The sequence below is a fragment of the Anolis carolinensis genome, chromosome 1 (assembly GCF_035594765.1).
Source record: "Anolis carolinensis isolate JA03-04 chromosome 1, rAnoCar3.1.pri, whole genome shotgun sequence".
Classification (NCBI taxonomy): domain Eukaryota; kingdom Metazoa; phylum Chordata; class Lepidosauria; order Squamata; family Dactyloidae; genus Anolis; species Anolis carolinensis.
Window position 1 is genome coordinate 230,108,716 of NC_085841.1, and position 20,121 is coordinate 230,128,836.

At 41.0% G+C, this 20,121-nt stretch overlaps 1 protein-coding gene across 5 annotated transcripts in view; it reads left to right on the forward strand.

Annotated features, from left to right (window-relative positions):
* The first annotated feature begins 13,149 nt into the window (after positions 1-13,149).
* Positions 13,150-20,121, forward strand: part of lrp1b (LDL receptor related protein 1B) — a 1,066,453-nt gene continuing 1,059,481 nt past the window's right edge. For 4 of the 5 annotated variants that reach the window (XM_016994954.2, XM_062970961.1, XM_062971003.1 and 1 more), the window contains exon 1: positions 13,150-13,283. In XM_016994954.2, coding sequence (XP_016850443.2) covers positions 13,193-13,283 — 91 coding nt within the window. In that variant the 5' untranslated portion in view covers positions 13,150-13,192. The remainder of the gene's footprint in view (positions 13,284-20,121) is intronic. The other variant, XM_062971037.1, reaches the window with a different exon arrangement.

Below are 20,121 nucleotides of genomic sequence, written 5' to 3' on the forward strand. Positions count from 1 at the left end.
TTTAACACCTTTATGTAAATGTTACGGTCAGTTAATACCATCAGCAGAATCCCATGGCAAAGGTTTTCCTTGGGTTATATTGCTTCAGGTGGAAGATTACATGGAAGGGGGCCAATCTAGACAGTCCAGTGTGCCAATTTTCTATATCCAATATCCCCCCATTTTTTTCCAATGAAGTACTTAAGAAAGAAATCCATGTATACTTTTCTATAATCACACACCAACATCTTCAGCCAAAATCCATCAAAAGGTGCATCTGCAATTCATATTTTTTTTCTGAAATGGAGTGCTTTCCTTGTTGTAAAGTTGTCAATGTGTAAAGCAGTCTTTAGTTCCAAAATGGTTACATTAAGTTCAGAGGCTAAGAGCTTTAAAAGCAAATTCTTTTTTAAAAATGATCCAGTCATTAATTTTGTCAGAGTTCCTTTACAAAGAATATAAAATGATATCCTTGAACTCTTCTTTTCTAATTTTCCTTTCTCAACCTCTCTCTCACACTTTTTTTTCTCTCCAAAGGGATGTTCTTATTCTCCTTGTTCAGTGTCAGCCGCTGCCTAGCAACTTTTTTTAATATCTGGAGGACAGGGCAGAACACTGGGTTCTGTCCAGAAATGCTGCCAATACAATTCCCTAGCAACTTAGTTTCACAGGCCAACTTCTTGTCAGAAGCTGCATACATCACTCCTTTGACACAGTCCAGTAACTTTGATATGTACAATCACTGCCTTTCCTCACAATGTGATACCTGGCAGGTATCAGGTGAACCATTCCTTGCAGCCATGACCAATTGAACAAAGTCAGCAACACAAAATGAAAGACGGAAACTGATTTCCCAATAAGCTAATCAAAACAGTTCCATAATTGTTAATGTAGAATTAACTCTGGGTGATCATTAATATTCTTGTGTTGCTTTAAACTAGTTGAGTTAGAATGATTGGTTCGGCTTTGTTAATTTATCTCAATAAGAGATTTCATAATATTCTATAGCTTGATGAATTCATTTATTTAACTTGTCAGTATTAATAACACCAATTAAGATGAAGAAGTTATAATGCAGTGTAGGAACAAACTGGTTTTGAACAGCATTTGAAGCTTTGATTTCTCTGTTCTCTTTGTTAATTTTCTAGTTAATTATAATCTTTGTTACAAGAGTAGAGAAAGTACTTCCTACCATTGATAGTTTCCCTACTCTTTTAGACAAAGACTTTTTAGAAAGTCTTACGACCTTATCAGATGGGCTTAGTTTTGGTGGCATGTGTTGGATTTTCTATAGTTTTAAAACAGCTCCCATCAGGCAAACTACTTCAGGTGGGGCTTCATTGTAAAACTATAGAAGATCTAGCGCATGCTGACACAGGGACAACAGAGGAGGATTCCTGTGCTGCTTTTGAGACAATGTGGGGAAGTCGGGTAACCGACGATCCGCCCCCCCCCCCATGGGATAATATTAAAATAATAATGGTAAACCTTATTTGTATCCCGCCCTATCTTCCCAATGGGGACTCTGGGCGGAATGTGGTGACCATCGAGTCAAGAGGTCCCTACACCCACCCCCAGGCACCACCAGATTTGCCACAATGCGTGGTGATTCCAGCAGCCTGTATAAAGAGGTCCTTACTTACTCTGAAAAGAACTAGATAATTTCAGCAAATATTTTGTTATAGGTTTCTCTTTCATTTCTAGTAAACATCATCCAGAGGACTCATTCTTTCTAATAAACTTATGTTGCTTATAGTTTTTAGCAAATAGGCAAAAGCCATATATGGGTCTCACTGTCTCTAGTTTGTATCCATCAAATAAATCTGCTAGCCCATTCCCCAAGAAGAAACCAAATGTTCAAGGACTGATAGCTGTTCTGATTAACTATCCCACAGCAGAAAACTTAAGGGGGCCACTTTCCCTTTATCCTTGCCTGAAAAAGCAGTTATCATTGCCAAAGTGAACAGATTTTGTGTACAAGAGCTAGGTGATTACTAAATACACTGTCCTTAAATCAAGAAAAGTATTTGATTGAAGCATTCCAGAATAAGCAGTTTAAGCAATTATATCTAGATAAAACAGAACGAAATTCTAATGATAGGTGATTCTTTAAATCTGTGGTTATTAAACTTACTAATAAATAATAATAAATCTTTATTTCTACCCTGTCACCATCTCCCCAGTAGGACTCGGAGTGGCTCACAGAAGCGCTACAGTGCCTCATCTGAACCACAATACACAAATACACAAATATAAATACAGTAGAGTCTCACTTATCCAACGTTCTGGATTTTCCAATGCATTTTTGTAGTCAATGTTTTCAATACATTGTGATATTTTGGTGCTAAATTTGTAAAAACAGTAATTACAACATAACATTACTGCATATTGAACTACTTTTTCTGCCAAATTTGTTGTATAACCTGATGTTTTGGTGCTTAATTTGTAAAATCATAACCTGATTTGATGTTTAATAGGCTTTTCCTTAATGCCTCCTTATTATCCAACATATTTGCTTATCCAACGTTCTGCTGGCCCGTTTATGTTGGATAAGTGAGACTCTACTGTATATAACATAGATATAAAACAGCAATGTACATAAAGTCCCATTAAAAATATAAGAATTATAAAATTCCTAAAATGCAATAAAACCTGTGAATAAGTTAACTATCAGCAATAAAGTGCGGAGTGGCACTTGGTTGGCAATGTTACCTTAAGAAACTCCTGTTCTCCCTGTTTTTGTTTGTTTGTTTGTTTTTCCAAGACACTATTTGGCTGTTTGAAAAAAATACAAATAAATCCTCTTACTAGATTTATCCTTTGGGACTTCAGTTCAACCAAGTTACATACATGCAAAAGGGGCAACTGCAACCATGCACAGGATTTCTTCAGTATGTTCTTCATCATACCTACTTGCATGAGTAACAATGCTAGCTACATTTTCCCCTTAAAATTTGGTTTTTTGACCATTTTAGGACTAAATCCAAATACTACTCTCATAAACTGGATCACTGACTCAGTACAATCCATATATCCATTGAATTAACATTTAGCAAGTGATTTGATAGGTCTAACCTAATTGGAACCAACCAATGGATTTAACATTTTGATTCAAAATTTTAAAATGAAAAGTGACCATTTTTTAAAGCAACTTAAAATAGAAAATGTTTTAGAAACTTAAAATAAAAGCTTTGGCCCTTCTATGTTTCCTTCTTGGTTTTCTTTTTCATATGTTATGTGGCCAAGGCATCCAACAGTGTGCTGCCTATCATCAGATGACAATTACAAATGGTTATATCAACCCACCACCCCTCCAATGTATTCATATCAAAAGTACTTTAAAATATGAATTGGATTATCATTGATAACACAGATGTTCTTTCATTCTGTTTATAACCAGCTTAATTCACATAAAGAACATTGGACATATAATGAAAGACATCCAGATGTGCCCAGTCCATCAGGCAATTACATGGTTTAGGTGCTGATTTATTAAGGGTGGAAAGTGAATAGTGTCCATTTTAATAACGTATTTGCTCTTGTGATCTATGTTGTTAATGCAATTTTATTTCATTACATAGATGTGACTTCATAGTGAATAATGTTTAATGGAAATGAAATTGAGGGGAAAATGATTTAATAAAGGTCAAGTTTTATTTGTTTGATGGCCTATATTTTAAAACCAGGCTTCCACAATAATTACCCTCACTTTATGACATTATTTTAACTATTCTTCATTTATGGATGGTTGTTTGACAAATGCTTACTTACAGATAATTGCATTTTTATTTATAATTCTCGGAGCACATTGTGTATTGACACCTCACTTCCTGTAAATACTGCACTGACTTTCATTAAGAAGAAAAACTTCAATGACTTTTTAAATAAATGTGTTTTGATGCATATGTAATCTATAATACAGAAAAGCAAGCAAGAACAATATATTCTTCAATGACTATTCTCAATGTTACTGTTAAAAATTGAGCTCTTTATTATTTTAGCAATATTGCTCAATGGAAAAAACAGAACAAATCAGTAAAAAGGTTTTAGATGCATGGGGATCTTTTAGTAGAAATAATTCCATTGAACAAATTCATTTATTAGGGCCAATTTAGAAATTAGCAAATAGCATAGTCACATATTGTGTAGGGTTCTTTTAATGCCTGCAACATTGATCGTGATTTGGATGATGTTGTCTATAAAAGGATTAGCAGAAGGTGGTATTGGCATTACAGCAGAAGTCAAGATGATTGGTTTGTTTTCCTTCCAGACCTATTTGTTCGATTAGTCAATGACCTTGTTCAGCAAGAATAATTGGATTTACAGGACAGTCCCAGTTCACAATTGCAGTCTCAATCACATGGAGTGGGGACAAGGGTCCTAGACCTTTCAAATACATATGAAAGGTGGGAAAGAATTTGATGTGAGTAGCATGTGGCCACCCTGAGTAGCTGTGGAGTAACCCATACTAGCTCTTTATATTGACTGGGGTCCCATCTTCACTAACCATTTAATGCAGCTTCAAGGCGACTTGAATCTGCAATGACTACAAAATGCATGCTTCCAATGCATTCTACAGTGCAGATTAAAGGGGGTACAGAACATTAGAGAATGTCACAGGGAAGTCTGAAACAAGCCCTTTAATGCACTGCAGAATATCCCAATATATCCCAGATTCCAAAGTGAAATCAGCTCCATGGAATGTAAAGTACATTATAGGTGTTTGCCCTCAATGAAATGTTTCATAGGATTCAGAACATGGAGAAAGGAGGCTGCCAAAAATTGCCCCAATGAGAATGGCTGAATAGCAGTGTGTTAATTGACCCCTAACAGAGCTCCATGCAGTCATGCCGGCCACATGACCTTGAAGGTGTCTAAGGACAATGCCAGCTCTTTGGATTAGAAATTGAGATGAGCACCAACCTCCAGAGTCGGACACGACTAGACTTAATGTTAGGGGAAATCCTTTACCTACTAATGACTATTGACTACTAATAGATGGAGGTAGCTGATTACCTCTAAACCTAACTGTCACTTTCCCTTTTTTTTCACTTCCTATGTTTTGGACCAGGGAAGAAATGGAAACAAAACCCTACAAAGTGGTTTGAGGCCAAGTTTCATGGTAATCACCTTCCTAGCTTCAAACCAGTTCCAGACACATTAATTTATTAATCTCCCTCACAGTAAAACTGTTCTTCCCAAACCAGTTCCAAAGTGACTTAAATGGTCAATGTCAGTGTGCCCACAATCTTTTTTGCTAGATATATATGCATTAAGAATATGGCTGTTTCATCATGGGTTTTATTAGCATTTATGTCATTATTAAACATTGCATTACAGAAAGAGCTATTCAAAAGTATAAAAAGGGGACACATTTCTACTATCTCCTCTCTCTCCTTTCCAAATTTTCTGAATTGTATATACCTATATTTCTCCAATTTCTCTTCTTTCTAATCAGTGTTCCTTTTGGAGAAGTATATGCACTAGAGCAGTGGTTCTCAACCTGTGGGTCCCCAGATGTTTTGGCCTTCAACTCCCAGAAATCCTAACAGCTGGTAAACTGGCTGAGATTTCTGGGAGCTGTAGGCCAAAACACCTGGGGATCCACAGGTTGAGAACCACTGTACTAGAGTATTGGACTAGAACTCTGAGAGGAAGAATCAGGTTTCCTCAGTAACCTTGAAGAAGTCACATGCTCACAGCCTCAGAGTAAGGAATGGAAAACCTTCTCTGAACAAATCTTGTAAGCAAAATCTATGAGAAGTCAGGAATGATTTGAAAGTACTCATTGTCAACAGTAAACACTAACTCGTCTGTATGCTCACTCCGTGAATTTCCTTCTGAGTAGATATGTGTAGATATGAGCCAGTGGTTCTGAATCTGGGGTCCCCAGATGTTTTGGGCCTATGACTCACAAAAATCCCAGCCAGTTTACTAGTGTTAGGATTCTGGGAGTGAAGGCCAAAAACATCTTGGGGGGAGGGGGCAGTTTGAGAACCACTGGGTTAGACTAAGAGTGGCCAAATCACATTTTCCAGATGTTTGGGATTGCAGCACGTGTCAGCCCTAGCCAACACACCATATGATAAGTAATTCTGGTAGTTGCAGTTCAACACCATTTTGTAGACTGGACATTGTCTATCCCTGGTTGAGACTCTTTAATGTGACCACACACTGAGCTTCTAGAATATTGAGTCCTGTCTGTCCCACATGTTAAATGCTGTCAAAATAGGTAGTTGTGTCTTTCATATCCAAATCTTTTTCATCTTTGTTTGTTTCTTACATTTGTAGATTATATGCTCTTCTAATGCAGCACTTGTCCCTTCATAAAAACAGATATAACCCCCACAGCTCCTAATTGACCCACTGAGCCTTTTCTAAAATCATTTTTTTCTTGGCTTACAAAATGAAAAGCAGAAGAATGTCAGGGTGCATTTATTCAACACATCTGTGGCCCGACTCAAGCTAATTGGAACAGAGTTCTTTCTGGTTGACTCAGAAGCAACCCAGGTGAATCAGTGTCTCTTCAAGTCAATGGAGCTGAGTATAATCTCTCATGATTATATATCATTATATTTAATGATAGTGAAGGTTTATCATGAAAAATTTAAAGGACTAGCACTCATGACTATATTTTAATAAATAAACCCTTCCAAAGACCATGGGTGGCCTCTTGTGAACTGAACCATACATTTCCATATATATTAATGATAATATAATCCTATAAAGGTGTTTCCAGAGGAAGATTTTGTCATGAAACCATCTTCCCTCATTCATTGATTTGGGAGCAGGTGGGGTGGGGGTTGGGGTGGGATGCTGTTTTCTCTTTTTCCTATGTTTCCCCAAAGCTCATTCTAAGTTTTTCTTTCTTCAGAAAAAAGGCATTTAAGAGCCAAATATCCAGTAACTGTGGCATGTATTTTAATTAGAGCTGTCTATCCAGAACCATCCTGCAGAGAAATAACGTATTCACTGAAGGAGCAATGGGTTCAAATTATAGGAAAATTAGGAAGAACCTTCACATCAGGAAGAACCTTCTGACAGTAAGCCCGGTCCAGCAAAGAAATACACTACCTAAGAATATGGCAGAGTCTGCTTTTTTGAAGTTGTTTAACCACACAATTCCCGTTACTAATAAAAGAAAAAGAAAGTTGTAAGTTGTTTACATTGCTACAGAACTTTTGTATCTTTTCCATGCCTATATCAAACTTAATTTATGCATAAGGTGTGGACTCTATGTTGAAACTGACCACTTGAAATGTTACTGTCCTTGAAGTATTACATGAGGAACAGGCGACAGAAGAAGGTCTTAACCCAGATGTTTTGGCCTTCAGCTCCCAGAAATCCTAACAGCTGGTAAAACTGGCTGAGATTTCTGGAAGTTGTAAGCCAAAACACCTGGGGACCCCAAGGTTGAGAACTACTGTTCTAGGTCATCACAGAAACATATTGTGCATGTGGATTTGGAGGGGCAGAAGGATGAATCCAATGACAGAGTAGGTTCCCTGACTGTATTCAGGGTGTGGCTTGATAGAATTACAGTATTGTTATCTGAGTTCATGGTACTCCTGTTGGAATCATAGAATAGTAGAGTTGGAAGAGACCTCATGGGCCATCCGGTCCAACCCCCTGCCAAGAAGCAGGAAATCGCATTCAAAGCACCCCTGACAGATGGCCATGTTGAGGGTCACGAGGCCTTGTATTTGTAAAAAAAAAATATTTTCCATCTTCTTCATCAGGGAAATGTGTCTTGTAGATGGTTTTCTTATTCTTGGAGAAGTTATGCCCATTGATTTGGCTTTTGGTCAGTTTATCATATGTCTTTTTTATTCCTAGCCAGTATCATATTACATTCCAATAACTCCACCACTCATATGATTATCAACTCATTTTGGCTTTTAGCGTTATACAGAATTGCATGCTGAAAAGACTCAATATGGGTAGATGTTGAAATGTCTCAACACATTTATGTTGTACAAAATTGTTTGTACAGGATTTTGATGGGCATAAAATATAGGACTACATCCAATTAAGAGCCCCACGAATATCCAGTTAATACACTGCAGTTATATTAGAAAGTAAAGCCAAAAAAGCATTTGATTCAATGAGTATTAAATCTAAACAATCCATTTATTCATGTTAAAGATAGTAGATAATAGTGCAGTAAGTGAGTTCTAAATATGCTACATGGAAACAAAGTGTTTATTTCTGCAGGATCTGCTTCTATTTTAGTGACAAAAAAAGCCTAGACATTGTTTGTTCAAGAATAAGTCCTACTGACTTCAACACTACATCTACTTACCTGGGAATAAGCCTCCATGAACACTTTTTGTTGTCGTTGTTTATTCATTCAGTCACTTCCAACTCTTCATGACCTCATGGACCAGCCCACACCAGAGCTCCCTGTCGGCCGTGGCCACCCCCAGCTCCTTCAAGGTCAAGCCAGTTACTTGAAGAATACCAGCCAGCCATCTTGCCCTTGGTCTGCTCCTCTTCCTGAATGTAATGAGATAGAAATATGAACTACTCGCAGTCTACCTGCAGATAATTTCACACAGTAAAGCAGAGGATCTCTGTTTATGCCATTTTCCACATATGAATGCTGGGTATGGGGCGTGCTTTTTAATCATAATTATCATAATTATAATCAATATCATATCTCTGCATCTCTTCAATGCACTGCAGAACAGATACTTACAATATTCCTCAGTTATCCATCAACCAGAGGAACTAGAATATAACCAGATGGGGATATCTGACTGTTCCCTCCATTGTGGGTGATTCTGGGTATGGGATTGCTCATTCACTTTCTCAGACAACCAAGTGTCTCGATAACTTAAATTTTTATTTCCTTATTTATCCACTATTATGTTTGTCTTGCCTTGCTACTAAAAATAGTACTCTCTGCAGTTAACAGACAACTGAAACAATTTAAAATGAAACCATATTTGACCAGATAAATCATCTTGTAAACCAGCAGGCCTTTGCAATGCATCTTTATGTATGTGCCTTCAAGTTATCTGTTGACCCTAGGAAGTTGATTGCATTTCTTAGATAAGGAAGAATTAGAGATGGTTTTGACAAGTTTTCCCCCTCTGAAAAATAGCCTATAGCACCTGACATCTATTAGCATTCCCCATCCAAGTATTAAACAGTCCTGGCCATGCTTAGCTTCCAAGATCAGATAGGATCTCATATCTTTAGAGTATTCAGTCTTTGGGAGATAAACTTGTGATTCCCGTGAGTTTTATGTTTCACAGCTAGACCATTAGAGTCTATCTCCCTATGGAATATCATAGGCCCAATCCTTTATAGCATGACCTGGCAGAAATGGGGAGTCAATGACATTACATGAACCCTGGACCAGAAAACTTCCTAGATAGGGACGGTGCAAAAGTCCCTTCCTTGTAATCACCAGTTCTGCTGCAGGAAAGTTTACTGTTGCTACTGTGCATTAAAAAAAGGTAAAGATTTCTCCCTGACATTAAGTCTAGTCATGTCCAACTCTGGGGGTTGGTGCTCAACTCCATTTCTAAGCTGAAGAGCTGGCATTGACACTTCCAAGGTCATGGCCAGCATGACTGCATGGATCACCATTACCTTCCCGCTGGAACAGTACCTATTGATCTACTCACATTTGCATGTTTTCGAACTGCTAGGTTGGCAAAGGCTGGGGCTAACAGCAGGTGCTCTCCTTGCTCCCCCGATTTGATCACCAACCTTTTGGTCAGCAAGTTCAGCAGCTCAGTGATTTAATCCACTACACCATTGCTCCTGTTACTGTACATTGTTGTTGTTTATTCATTCAGTTGCTTCCAACTCTTCATGACGTTATGGACCAGCCCACACCATCGGCCATGGGCACCCCCAGCTCCTTCAAGGTCAAACCAATCACTTCAAGCACCATGCATCCATCTTGCCCTTGGTCAGCCCCTCTTCCTTTTTCTTTCCCTTTTCCCCAGCATCATTATTTTCTCCAAGTTTTCCTGTCTTCTCATTATCCTGTATTGTTTTGATGTGTTTGTACTCGTTTGAGGCACTGAATGTTTGCCTTTTTGTTTTGTGTCTGTAAACCACCGTGAGTCCTTTCGGGGAGAGAGGGCAGTCTAGAAATAAAATATTATATTATTATTATCACTTCCAAATAATAAATGCAACATTTATTGTTTGCTGTGTGCCTTGTGTAATTTCTGACTTATGGTAACCTTAAGGGGGACCTCTCGTGGGTTTTTCTTGGTGAGATTTCTTCAGAGAAAGTTTGCCAATGCCTTCTTCTGAGGCCAAAATAACATGACCTGCCCAAGGTCACTCAGTAGGTTTCCAAGGCTCAGAGGGGATTGGAGCCATTCTACCTCATTACACTAGAGCATGAATCCACTTTAAATCCGGTTTCTGCTTCCTGCAAAATTCTTAGATTTGTATTTTGGTTGGGCCCAGGGTCTGTCTGTCTGAGCTGTTTAAAGCCCCCTCAGTAAAGTGGATTTAAAGTGGAAACAAGCTCTAGTGTGATGCGGTCCCAGGACCTCATCACACTAGAGCTTAGATCCACTTTAAATCCAATTTAAATGGTCTGCCTAGCCCAGGCATGGCCAAACTAAGGTCCGGGAGCCAGATGCGGCCCCCTGGGTGCTTACCTCAGGCCCTCCTCATTTCCCCTGTCTTCTCAGCATAAGGACATGGTGGCCTGCCACATCCTTATGCAGAAAGGATGGGAGAAGAAGGCATGCAGCAGCTGAAAGCCCTCTGGAGTGCTCTCAGCCACCACACATTTCGCCCTCCTCCCGACATAAGGATGGAGTGAGCAACCCCATCCTTATGCCAAGAGGACAGGCGGAGGAAGGCATGCAGCAGCCGAGAGCCCTCCACGGTGCTCTTGGCTGTTGCCTGTCTTGCCCTCCTTCCAGCATAATGCCAAGAGGATAGCCTGAAGATCAGGGGAGGAGGATCAAGGAGGAGGATGGGCGCAGTCGCCACATGTCTCGGTTTCCATCCAGCATTAGGATGAGGCGAGCAGCCCATCTCACCCAGCGCATGCCCGTTTGTCCGTCCTCCCTCCCTCCTAGCCAGGCCCACAATGCATCCCCAAGGCAAAAAAAGTTTGCCCATGCCTGGCCCAGCCCAATGCCCCAACCACAACACCATCCACTAACAATACATCCAAGGGTGGAAGCTAGTAGGGCTCATCCTTGAAAATGACCCCTGGGTTTCTCCATGCTCTGGAATTCCTGGAGTGTACTTAATGGCACTGTTGGACTATAATAATAATAATAATAATTTTATTCTTATATCCCGCCCCATCTCCCCGGAGGGACTCGGGGCGGCTTACATGGGGCCATGCCCAGACACGACAGCACAAATCAGATAAAACATTAAACCGAGCAGTAAAACTTCAACATGATTAAAAACAGTCATAAAAGTCAATATACACAATAAGATGTAGAAGATGTAGAAGAAGCCAGTGCCAAGAGATGGTGTAATGGTTCTGTCAGTAGAGATAGCTGCCCTCCCCTAACCATTCCTTTCTTCACTCTCAAAACGTCTCTGGAGTTTTGCCCTTTCCTTTTTAGGGGTGGATATGTTTGGTCTGAATCACTCAAGGTTGTCCCAACCAGGACCATGGCCAGAAAAAAATGGGGGGGGGGTTGAACCCCTACTCTCCCCCCGCCCCCAGCTACAGCCCTGCCCAAACTACAACACCGTCCACTAACAATACTCCCAAGAATGGAAACTAGTAGGGCTCATCCTTGAAAATGACCCCTGGGTTTCTCCATGCTCTGGAATTCCAGGAGTGTAGGGTGCAGGGCCTCCATTGGCGCAGCGTGTTAAAGCGCTGAGCTGCTGAACTTGCAGACCAAAAGGTCCCAGGTTCAAACCCCGGGAGCGGCGGGAGCGGCCGCTGTTAGCTCCAGCTCCTGCCAACCTAGCAGTTTGAAAACATGCAAATGTGAGTAGATCAATAGGTACTGCTTCAGTGGGAAGGTAATGGCACTCCATGCAGTCATGCCGGCCACATGACCTTGGAGGTGTCTACGGTCTTCGGCTTAGAAATGGAGATGAGCACCAACAACCAGAGTCGGACACGACTGGACTTAACGTCAGGGGAAACCTTTACCTTTACCTTTAGGGTGCAGGGCCTCCATTGGCGCAGCCTGTTAAAACTCTGAGCTGCTGAACTTGCAGACTGAAAGGTCAGAGGTTTGAATCTGGGGAGCGGAGTGAGCACCCACTGTTAGCCCCAGCTTCTGCCAACCCAGCAGTTCGAAAGCATGCAAATGTGAGTAGATCAATAGGTACTGCTTTGGTGGGAAGGTAATGCTGGCCACATGACCTTGGAGGTGTCTACGGACAACGCCGGTTCTTCAGCTTAGAAATGGAGATGAGCACCAACACCCAGAGTCGGACACAACTGGACTTAATGTCCGGGGGGGGGGGGGGGAGAGAAACCTTTACCTAGTGTACCTAATAGCACTGTTAGACTAAGATGTAAAAGAAACCAGTGCCAAGAGCTGGTGCAATGGTGGCTGTCAGTTACTAGTAGAGATAGGGGAGGGAGAGGCAATCATAGCAGCTAACAATTTCTTTCTTCACTCTCAAACCATCTCTGGAGTTTTGCCCTTTCCTTTTCAGGGGTGGGTTTTTTTGGGCTGAGTCACTCAAGGTGGTCCTAGCGCACAGAACAACCCGCCTCCAGTCCTTCAGAGCTGCCCTGCTCACTCCTCCCTGACCCAACTGGCCTCTCCTGCGCCCACTGTCCGCTTTGCTCCGCTCCACCTGGATGCCCATCTCCTGCCTCTCCCCTAGAGGAGTCCTGACTGGCGGGGCTTTGCAAAGGATTCGGGCTTTCTTTGCCTCCAGTCGGAGAGGCGATGCTTGCGCGGTGGCAGCTTGGGCGAGGAAGCTGTGCAATCCCCATCCCTTGGCATCTTTCTTTCTTCCTCTCGCCCTCTCTCTCTCTCTCTCTCTCTTCCTCTCCTCCTGACTGCCCCTCTTGCGTGATGTAAGATCAGACGCGTCCTCTGCATTGAGAAGTCGAGACGCACCAGCTGCGCTCCCACACAGCAGCCAGGCAGCCAGCCTGCGAGGGAAGCCAGGCAGAGGCGGCGGGCGGAGAGGCGAGCAGGCAGGCTCCCGAAGCATCCTTTCCAAGGCATCCCTTGCAGCTTTGGACGACAGCGACGGGGCGGCTTGGAGGCTCCCAGGGCGCCGCCAGACCATGTCCGAGTCCCTTCGGCTCGCCTTCCTCTTCTTCCTCCTCTCGGGATTATGTCCTCTGGCGAAGGGGCCGGCGGTGGGCGCTGACCCAGGTAAGGCGCTCCGTGGCCACGCGTGGCTCCTCTCCTCCTTTCCAGCCCTTGACTTGGGGAGGGAAAAGTGGCTCAAAGTTACTTGGAAGTCCCGCAGCGATCGGTCCCCCCGGGGAGCCTCTTTGCCAAGCTCCTTGGGAGAAGAAGCCAAGGCGCAAAAGGCACAGAAAGAGCCTTCCTTGCTTCCCTTGCTTCTCTCTCTCTCTCGCTCCTCTGCAGAGGGCGATGGTTGCCTTTCCAGCCCAAGGGCTGAGCCTCGGAAATGCTTGGCGCTCGGAGGCTTTGGGATTTGGAGACCGACCCATACTTACCTCTTGGAGATGGGACCCCATTTGTGTGTGTTTCACATACCCATGGAAGCCAAGGGGTTCCTATCTCCGCCACACTATTTTTGGGACTATTTCGGATGCTCAAGCTGTATTTGACACCAAGACGTTTAGCTTCCCTCTAGTGAACCCTTCCCTCACTCGGGTTTTCTTTCCTCCCTAGTCTTGAATCCGTTTTGGCAGCTATTTTGGAGCGAGATCCTTTCCTTTCCCAACTCCCTTCCGTTCTTCCCACCCGCCAAAGCCCAGCCTTCCTTCCAAACTCTCTGCAACTCACGCCACTCTCTTGGAGGAGGATGTTCTCCTAGGGTTGGTTGGTTTCCCTCCATCGCCTTTCTAAGTGGAGAAACAGCCCAATATCCAGAATATCAAGGCAGAAAATCCCACAATATCTGCTTTGAACTGGGGCTTCTTCCACACAGCTGAAGAAAATCGCACATGATCTGCTTTGAACTGGAATGTATTGCAGTGAGGACTGAGATAACCCAGTTCAAAGCAGATATTCTGGGTTATATGGCTGTGCGGAAGGGTCCTGGGTTAGCTGAGTCCACACTGCAATATATTCCAGTTCAAAGCAGATAATGTGGGATCTTCTGCCTTGATATTCTGGGATATAGGGCTGTGTGGAAGGACTCTAGGGCCCCTTCCACACAGCTGAAGAAAATCCCACATGATCTGCTTTGAACTGGAATGTATTGCAGTGAGGACTGAGATAACCCAGTTCAAAGCAGATAATGTGAGATTTTCTGCCTTGATATTCTGGGATATAGGGCTGTGTGGAAGGGTCCTAGGTTAGCTGAGTCCACACTGCAATATATTCCAGTTCAAAGCAGATAATGTGGATTTTCTGCCTTGATATTCTGAGATATAGGGCTTTGTGGAAGGGCTCTAGGGCCCCTTCCACACAGCTGAAGAAAATCCCACAATGTCTGCTTTGAACTGGAGCTCCTTCCACACAGCTGAAGAAAATCCCACATGATCTGCTTTGAACTGGGGTCCCTTCCACACAGCTGAAGAAAATCCCACATTTTCTGCTTTGAACTGGAATGTATTGCAGATAACCCAGTTCAAAGCAGATATTGTGGGATTTTCTGTCTTGATATTTTAGGTTATATGGCTGTGTGGAAGGGTTCAAAGAAAATAGCCTCAGCCCTGGCATTGCTCCCCTGCGCAGGGGACACAATAAGTCATAAACTTCTCTGGCTGCCAGTGTTTTGGGGTTTTTCTGGGCTCTTGGGGCTTTGCCATCACTCTGAAAGATAGGCTTACTTAGGGTCCTTCCATATAGCCGTATTTTCCAGAATATCAAGGCAGAAAATCCCACAATATCTGCTTTGAACTGGGTTATCTGAGTCCACACTCAGAGAATATGGGATTTTCTGCCTTGATATTCTGGGATATAGGGCTGTGTGGAAGGGTCCTTAGGCAATCTTTTAAGCTTCATCCTCAGTGGGAGAGCAAATGAATTTGAACCTCCTTCTATAACATGCATACTTGGAAACAAGTCCCAAGTTATTTAGCTAGTGGCCCTGAATGGCAAGGCGAAATATAATACATGTTAAGGCAGGGACTGGCATCAGGAAAGAGGCTCCTAGGATGGTCTGTAAAATAATCTGAAACCTAATAACATGATTCTAAAGAATCACTTGAATACAGCAGAATTTGCTTCTATCTGTAGGACTGCAGCCTCCAATGAGACTACTTGGAAGTAGTCCCATTGGAGGCTTGCTCCTTAGGAGACCTTTTTTTGAGAGCAGCTTCTGTATCTGGGAATACATCCCAGGTGACTTCATCCATGGCCGCAAAATGAAATAAAATGCATATTATGCCCTTGTATCAGGAAAGAGGCTCCTAAAATTGCCGACAATGTCATCCAAAACCTAATGCTTTGATTCTAAGGGAAATCACTTAACAACCCTCATTGGACACAACAGGATTATATCTGCAGCCTCCAATGGGACTACTTGGGAGGAAATGTGTTTTGGAGAACAGTCTGGAACTTGTGTAATTGGGACTAAGTCCCACTGGCCTCTCTAAAGTATAAGGTTTAGATTTATTTTGGTTTTTTAAAAATGATATTGAGATACCATTTTAAAGTGATTCTACCTATATAGGTTTTCTCAGAAGTTGGTCTCATTAAATTCTATGTAGAATGACTCCTCGATAGAACTGTGTCTAGGATTACAGCCTGGATTTTTGAGAATGAATGTCCTTCAAAGTATGCAGACATGCTTTTGGATAAATGTGTTTTAATACCTCTACAAATGATAAAAAAACCAAGGAAAAAATGAGATAAGCCTTGCTGTCAAAAGTACAAGATGAGAGCTGGCTTGGCTTGAGACTTAGTAAACTGCCGTTGAAAACCCTACAGTCCATTACAAGGATATGGGCTGAATATACTAATAATGGACAATAAATGGTTAAGTTGAACAGAATATTCTAGGAAAACTGTTAGTAAAATTGGGAGTTGTTGTATTTGGATGGACTCATAGTCATACTTAGGTATTTGTATAAATTATCTAGGCTGTAATCCTAGACACACTTTCCAGGGAACAAACCCTATTGAACTAAATGAAACTTCTTTTTGGGGTGAAAAAACTCAGGATGTATAGCTTTGTGCTGTTAAATCAATGCCAGGGAAATGGGAGGGGGAAAGCTATGCTTGTGTTTTATATGACAGCAATTAGGTATTGATCAAAAATTATGGCTTTACTACCAGGCAACAAATAAAAGGCACTAGGTGTGAGTGATGCATTGCTCTGATACTCTTGAAGCCTGACATACATCCTCTGTGAATTTATCAAATGCTAACTGAGGCTTTATTGAAAGTACAAGTTGTTCTGCAGTATAATTTTTGCAGCAATTGGCAGGGTGTTTCTTCCAAAGCTTCTAAAATGGGTTCTATTTAGATTTAGGGGGGTGGGGGTTGAAAAAAACTCATTTTATTAGTATTCATTTAAAGGGTCAGTGTCCAAAGAGAGCTAAATAAACATTAGAAGTAACAGAAATTACACACAAAATTTCCAGGAAAACGGAAAAGAGGTTGTGTATAATGCTACCTATATGTTGGAATTTAAATCCCCTTAATATAGTGGGCTTAATCTTGGGTAAGCATTGTAGCTTTGGACTATTTTCTAAGCATTTAAATTGCTGGCCCGAAATATATCTTCTTGGAAAAAGTGCCTTTGATTCTAGACTTACTTACACCAAATATATTCAGGGTTTTTTTTCTTTTTGAAATCAATATTAAATAGATGTTTGGACTTAATTGAATCTTCTTAGCTGTTTAACAAACCAGATTTCATTTTTGTGAGCCTAACCCTGATTACTTGGAATATTGAATGTCTTCTTCTGGGGCTGATAGAGCCCTTATTCTGTTGAATGCTGAATGACAGACTCAGATGTACAAATAATGCATTGCTAGTAAGGTAAGCATTATCATGCTCACATGTTGCATGTCTTCCCGTCATGCTACTTTTCAAAAGTATCATAGAGCTGAAATACAGCAACCCTATCGTCTTACACAAATGTCTAGATTACAGCCCAAAACTCCAGTCCTCTGTGTGTGTGTGTGTGTGTGTGTATCAGTTGCTTACTTCCAAGGAAACATGTTCTTCTTCTGTTCATCATGACCTCTATTCCATCTGATTCATGAACCATCTGAAAAGAATAAGGAATAAATATGCATACTATAATGTATACTGACATGCCAGTATTCCACCTTAACTAGTTGGTGGAACTACCTTTACTGAAAATGACAATTATTTGTTTGTTTCTTGGATAAAGATACCACATTAGTTAATTTTTTCCTTGTGTACTTGTGCCACATGTTCAATTTAAAAAACCAGAAAACAGGATATGATAGAATTCATCCATTTTGTCATGGTGACTTCAGATATATATCAAAACATGATTTATATTTTCCCCTTTATAGCTATTAAACTCAGAAAGCTTATGGCTGGCATTACTCAATAGTATATCTTGTTTCAGAATGGATACAAAGCAAATCCCATTAACTTGGATAGCTTTCTGAACTGCGTGAAGCTCAAAGCAAGCAAGAAATGAGGTTACATCAAATATTGCGATATCTAGTTTGCAAGGAATTAATTAGAGTCCCATTGAAAATGTAATTGTATAGGAAATTGAATTTGCATTGTGGAAACTTTTCAGCTTTTTTTTTTCATTTTGCACTCTGCAAAACAGATACCAAATTGTTTACTGTCTGTTTAATTTGAACAAGCACAAATGGTTTAGATATGCTCTTTTCGGGCCTTGTTACTTCTGTGATTGAACTACTGAACATGTTCGGTCAATTTCCCAGCTGGCTTTCAAAAATTAAAAGGTGTTGAACACTACAAGCAAAGAGGAAAACAATCACTGCCTAGCTCATAAAAAAAAAGAAAGTCGTGTGGTCTTGGAAATATCTGTATCTGAAAAGTAGATGATAGAACACAAGGAATGCCAGGTTGCCTCTAATGCCAAAGGTCTCTCAAAATTCTACATAGATTCTCTCAGATTATTGAACTGGACTTCTTCCACAGACATCTTATATTGAACAGGCATGGCTTCCTCAAATGTGTCTTTTTTCCCCTGAGTCCATTCCTGAATTTCCCAAGCTTTGCTCAGGGGGCACCAATCTTGGTTATCATAGGGAAAAACCATCAATACACTTGGAAGGCAAAGGATTTAGGAAATGTTTACAATAACCATGATAAAATCATTGTATGTGCTCATATTGAACAATTACTAGATACCAGTTTATTTATAAATCTGGGATTCCAGCTTTATGTTTTAATTTTGTGTGCGTTTCGTTCTCCGTGTGTGCTTGTATCGGTTGTTGCTTTATAATGATAAGTATTATGTGATAATGCCCCTATGCCAGTTTAGGTTAGAATTAATTAAGCTCTGAAAAGAGAACATTACTGTAAGTTATACTCACCAAATCTAATTCACTTAGAATCAACTACCTCATTATATCACCGTGTCATGTCAGATGAAAGAGAAGTGTACTACGAATTAAGAATGTGGGCATTATTTTTAAACATGTCATATGTTCCCAATCTAAAAAAAAAATCATTCAGGATAAAAGAATGCCTGGCACATTGGAGAAATGTTGCCCAAAAGAAAAATATTCTAGATTTTTTGAAAAAACTGTAAGAAATTATAGTTTGATGTCATTTGATGTCAGTTCTCCCCACTCCAGTCCCCAGACTTGTTCCCTGAATGCTCCTAGCCCTCCATCAATCTCCCTCCTGCTCCATCCCTTTTAGTTCAATCCCTTCTCTAAAGATGTTCCAAAATACCTTTGTTTTTTAGCTTTTTAGATTTTATGTACATGCTTCTATGAGACTGTACCCCACTTATGCTGGTCTATGGCCGTAATAAAGATTTTGATTTGATAGTTTGAGGTCAACTTTCTCTGGCAATGTCAAAGTCCCGATCTGTGAGCTATTGGTCTGCAATACATTTCTGGGAATGAAGCATAAAATGGGGCCACAATGAAGAAAAACCCTACCAGATCCTCACATCAGATAGCTTAAGAAGCACTGCTCTAAGATACACTGCAGTGTACCTAATAACAACACAGATATATAGGTTGCGGCTTGGAATGAATTAGTGGTATTAATGAGAATGGATGAGTCAGTAGTGATAATGAAAAGCAATGGCTACATTAAGAAGGCTTGGAGAAAAACTAAGTGGACAGTTGGTGGAAGGAGAGGAGGGAATCTAGGAACGGGTTGTGGTCTTGGAAACAATCTATTTCTTGAGTTGCTGTGAGTTTTCCGGGCTATTTCTTGAATCATAATTGCTTTTTAAAAAGCACTTATTTTTGAAGAAAACGCCTCAGAACATTTTTCTCATACAGAAAGGAGGAATAAATGGAAGAATACCAAATTGTGCCTTCTAACTGATAAGCAGCATGCCCATTAACTAAGAGAAAGGACACCAGAATGTTGCAGCATGCCATATGACCACAGGCAGCTATTAGCTTGGAAGATGCTAGCCTTGCATTCATGCAATTTATAGGTATGACATAAGTCCCCAAGAGTCAGATTTTAAGAGTGATACATTTATGACTTAACCCTTGTCAGCCACTGGTTTGACATTATTGGCAAGCATATTTGAGGGCAGTTTGTAGAGCCGTTTCTTCATAGTTATTAACTAGTTCTTGCCCGAGTCCTTATACTGGTTGCATTGGCCCTGCATTAACATGGGCCCGCACCCAACTTTTTTTTTTTTCTGCCAAGCAAATGCTAGATTCTTTCGGGTGGGGTGGGTAGGCTAGAAGTTCTAAAAAAAAAAGAAGGTAAAATGCATGTCTACTTCTCAGTCAGCCCCTGCTATTCAAGAGGATGTACTCCTGGGGACAACTATATAGGATTCCAGCCTCAATTGGGCTGTGAAGATATTCAGAATCGCTCCAGATTCCACATCTGCCCATCATCTTTGCACATTTGAAAACTAATATGAAAATGACTTGGTTCATCAACTAACTGTTAGCTTCTTTCACT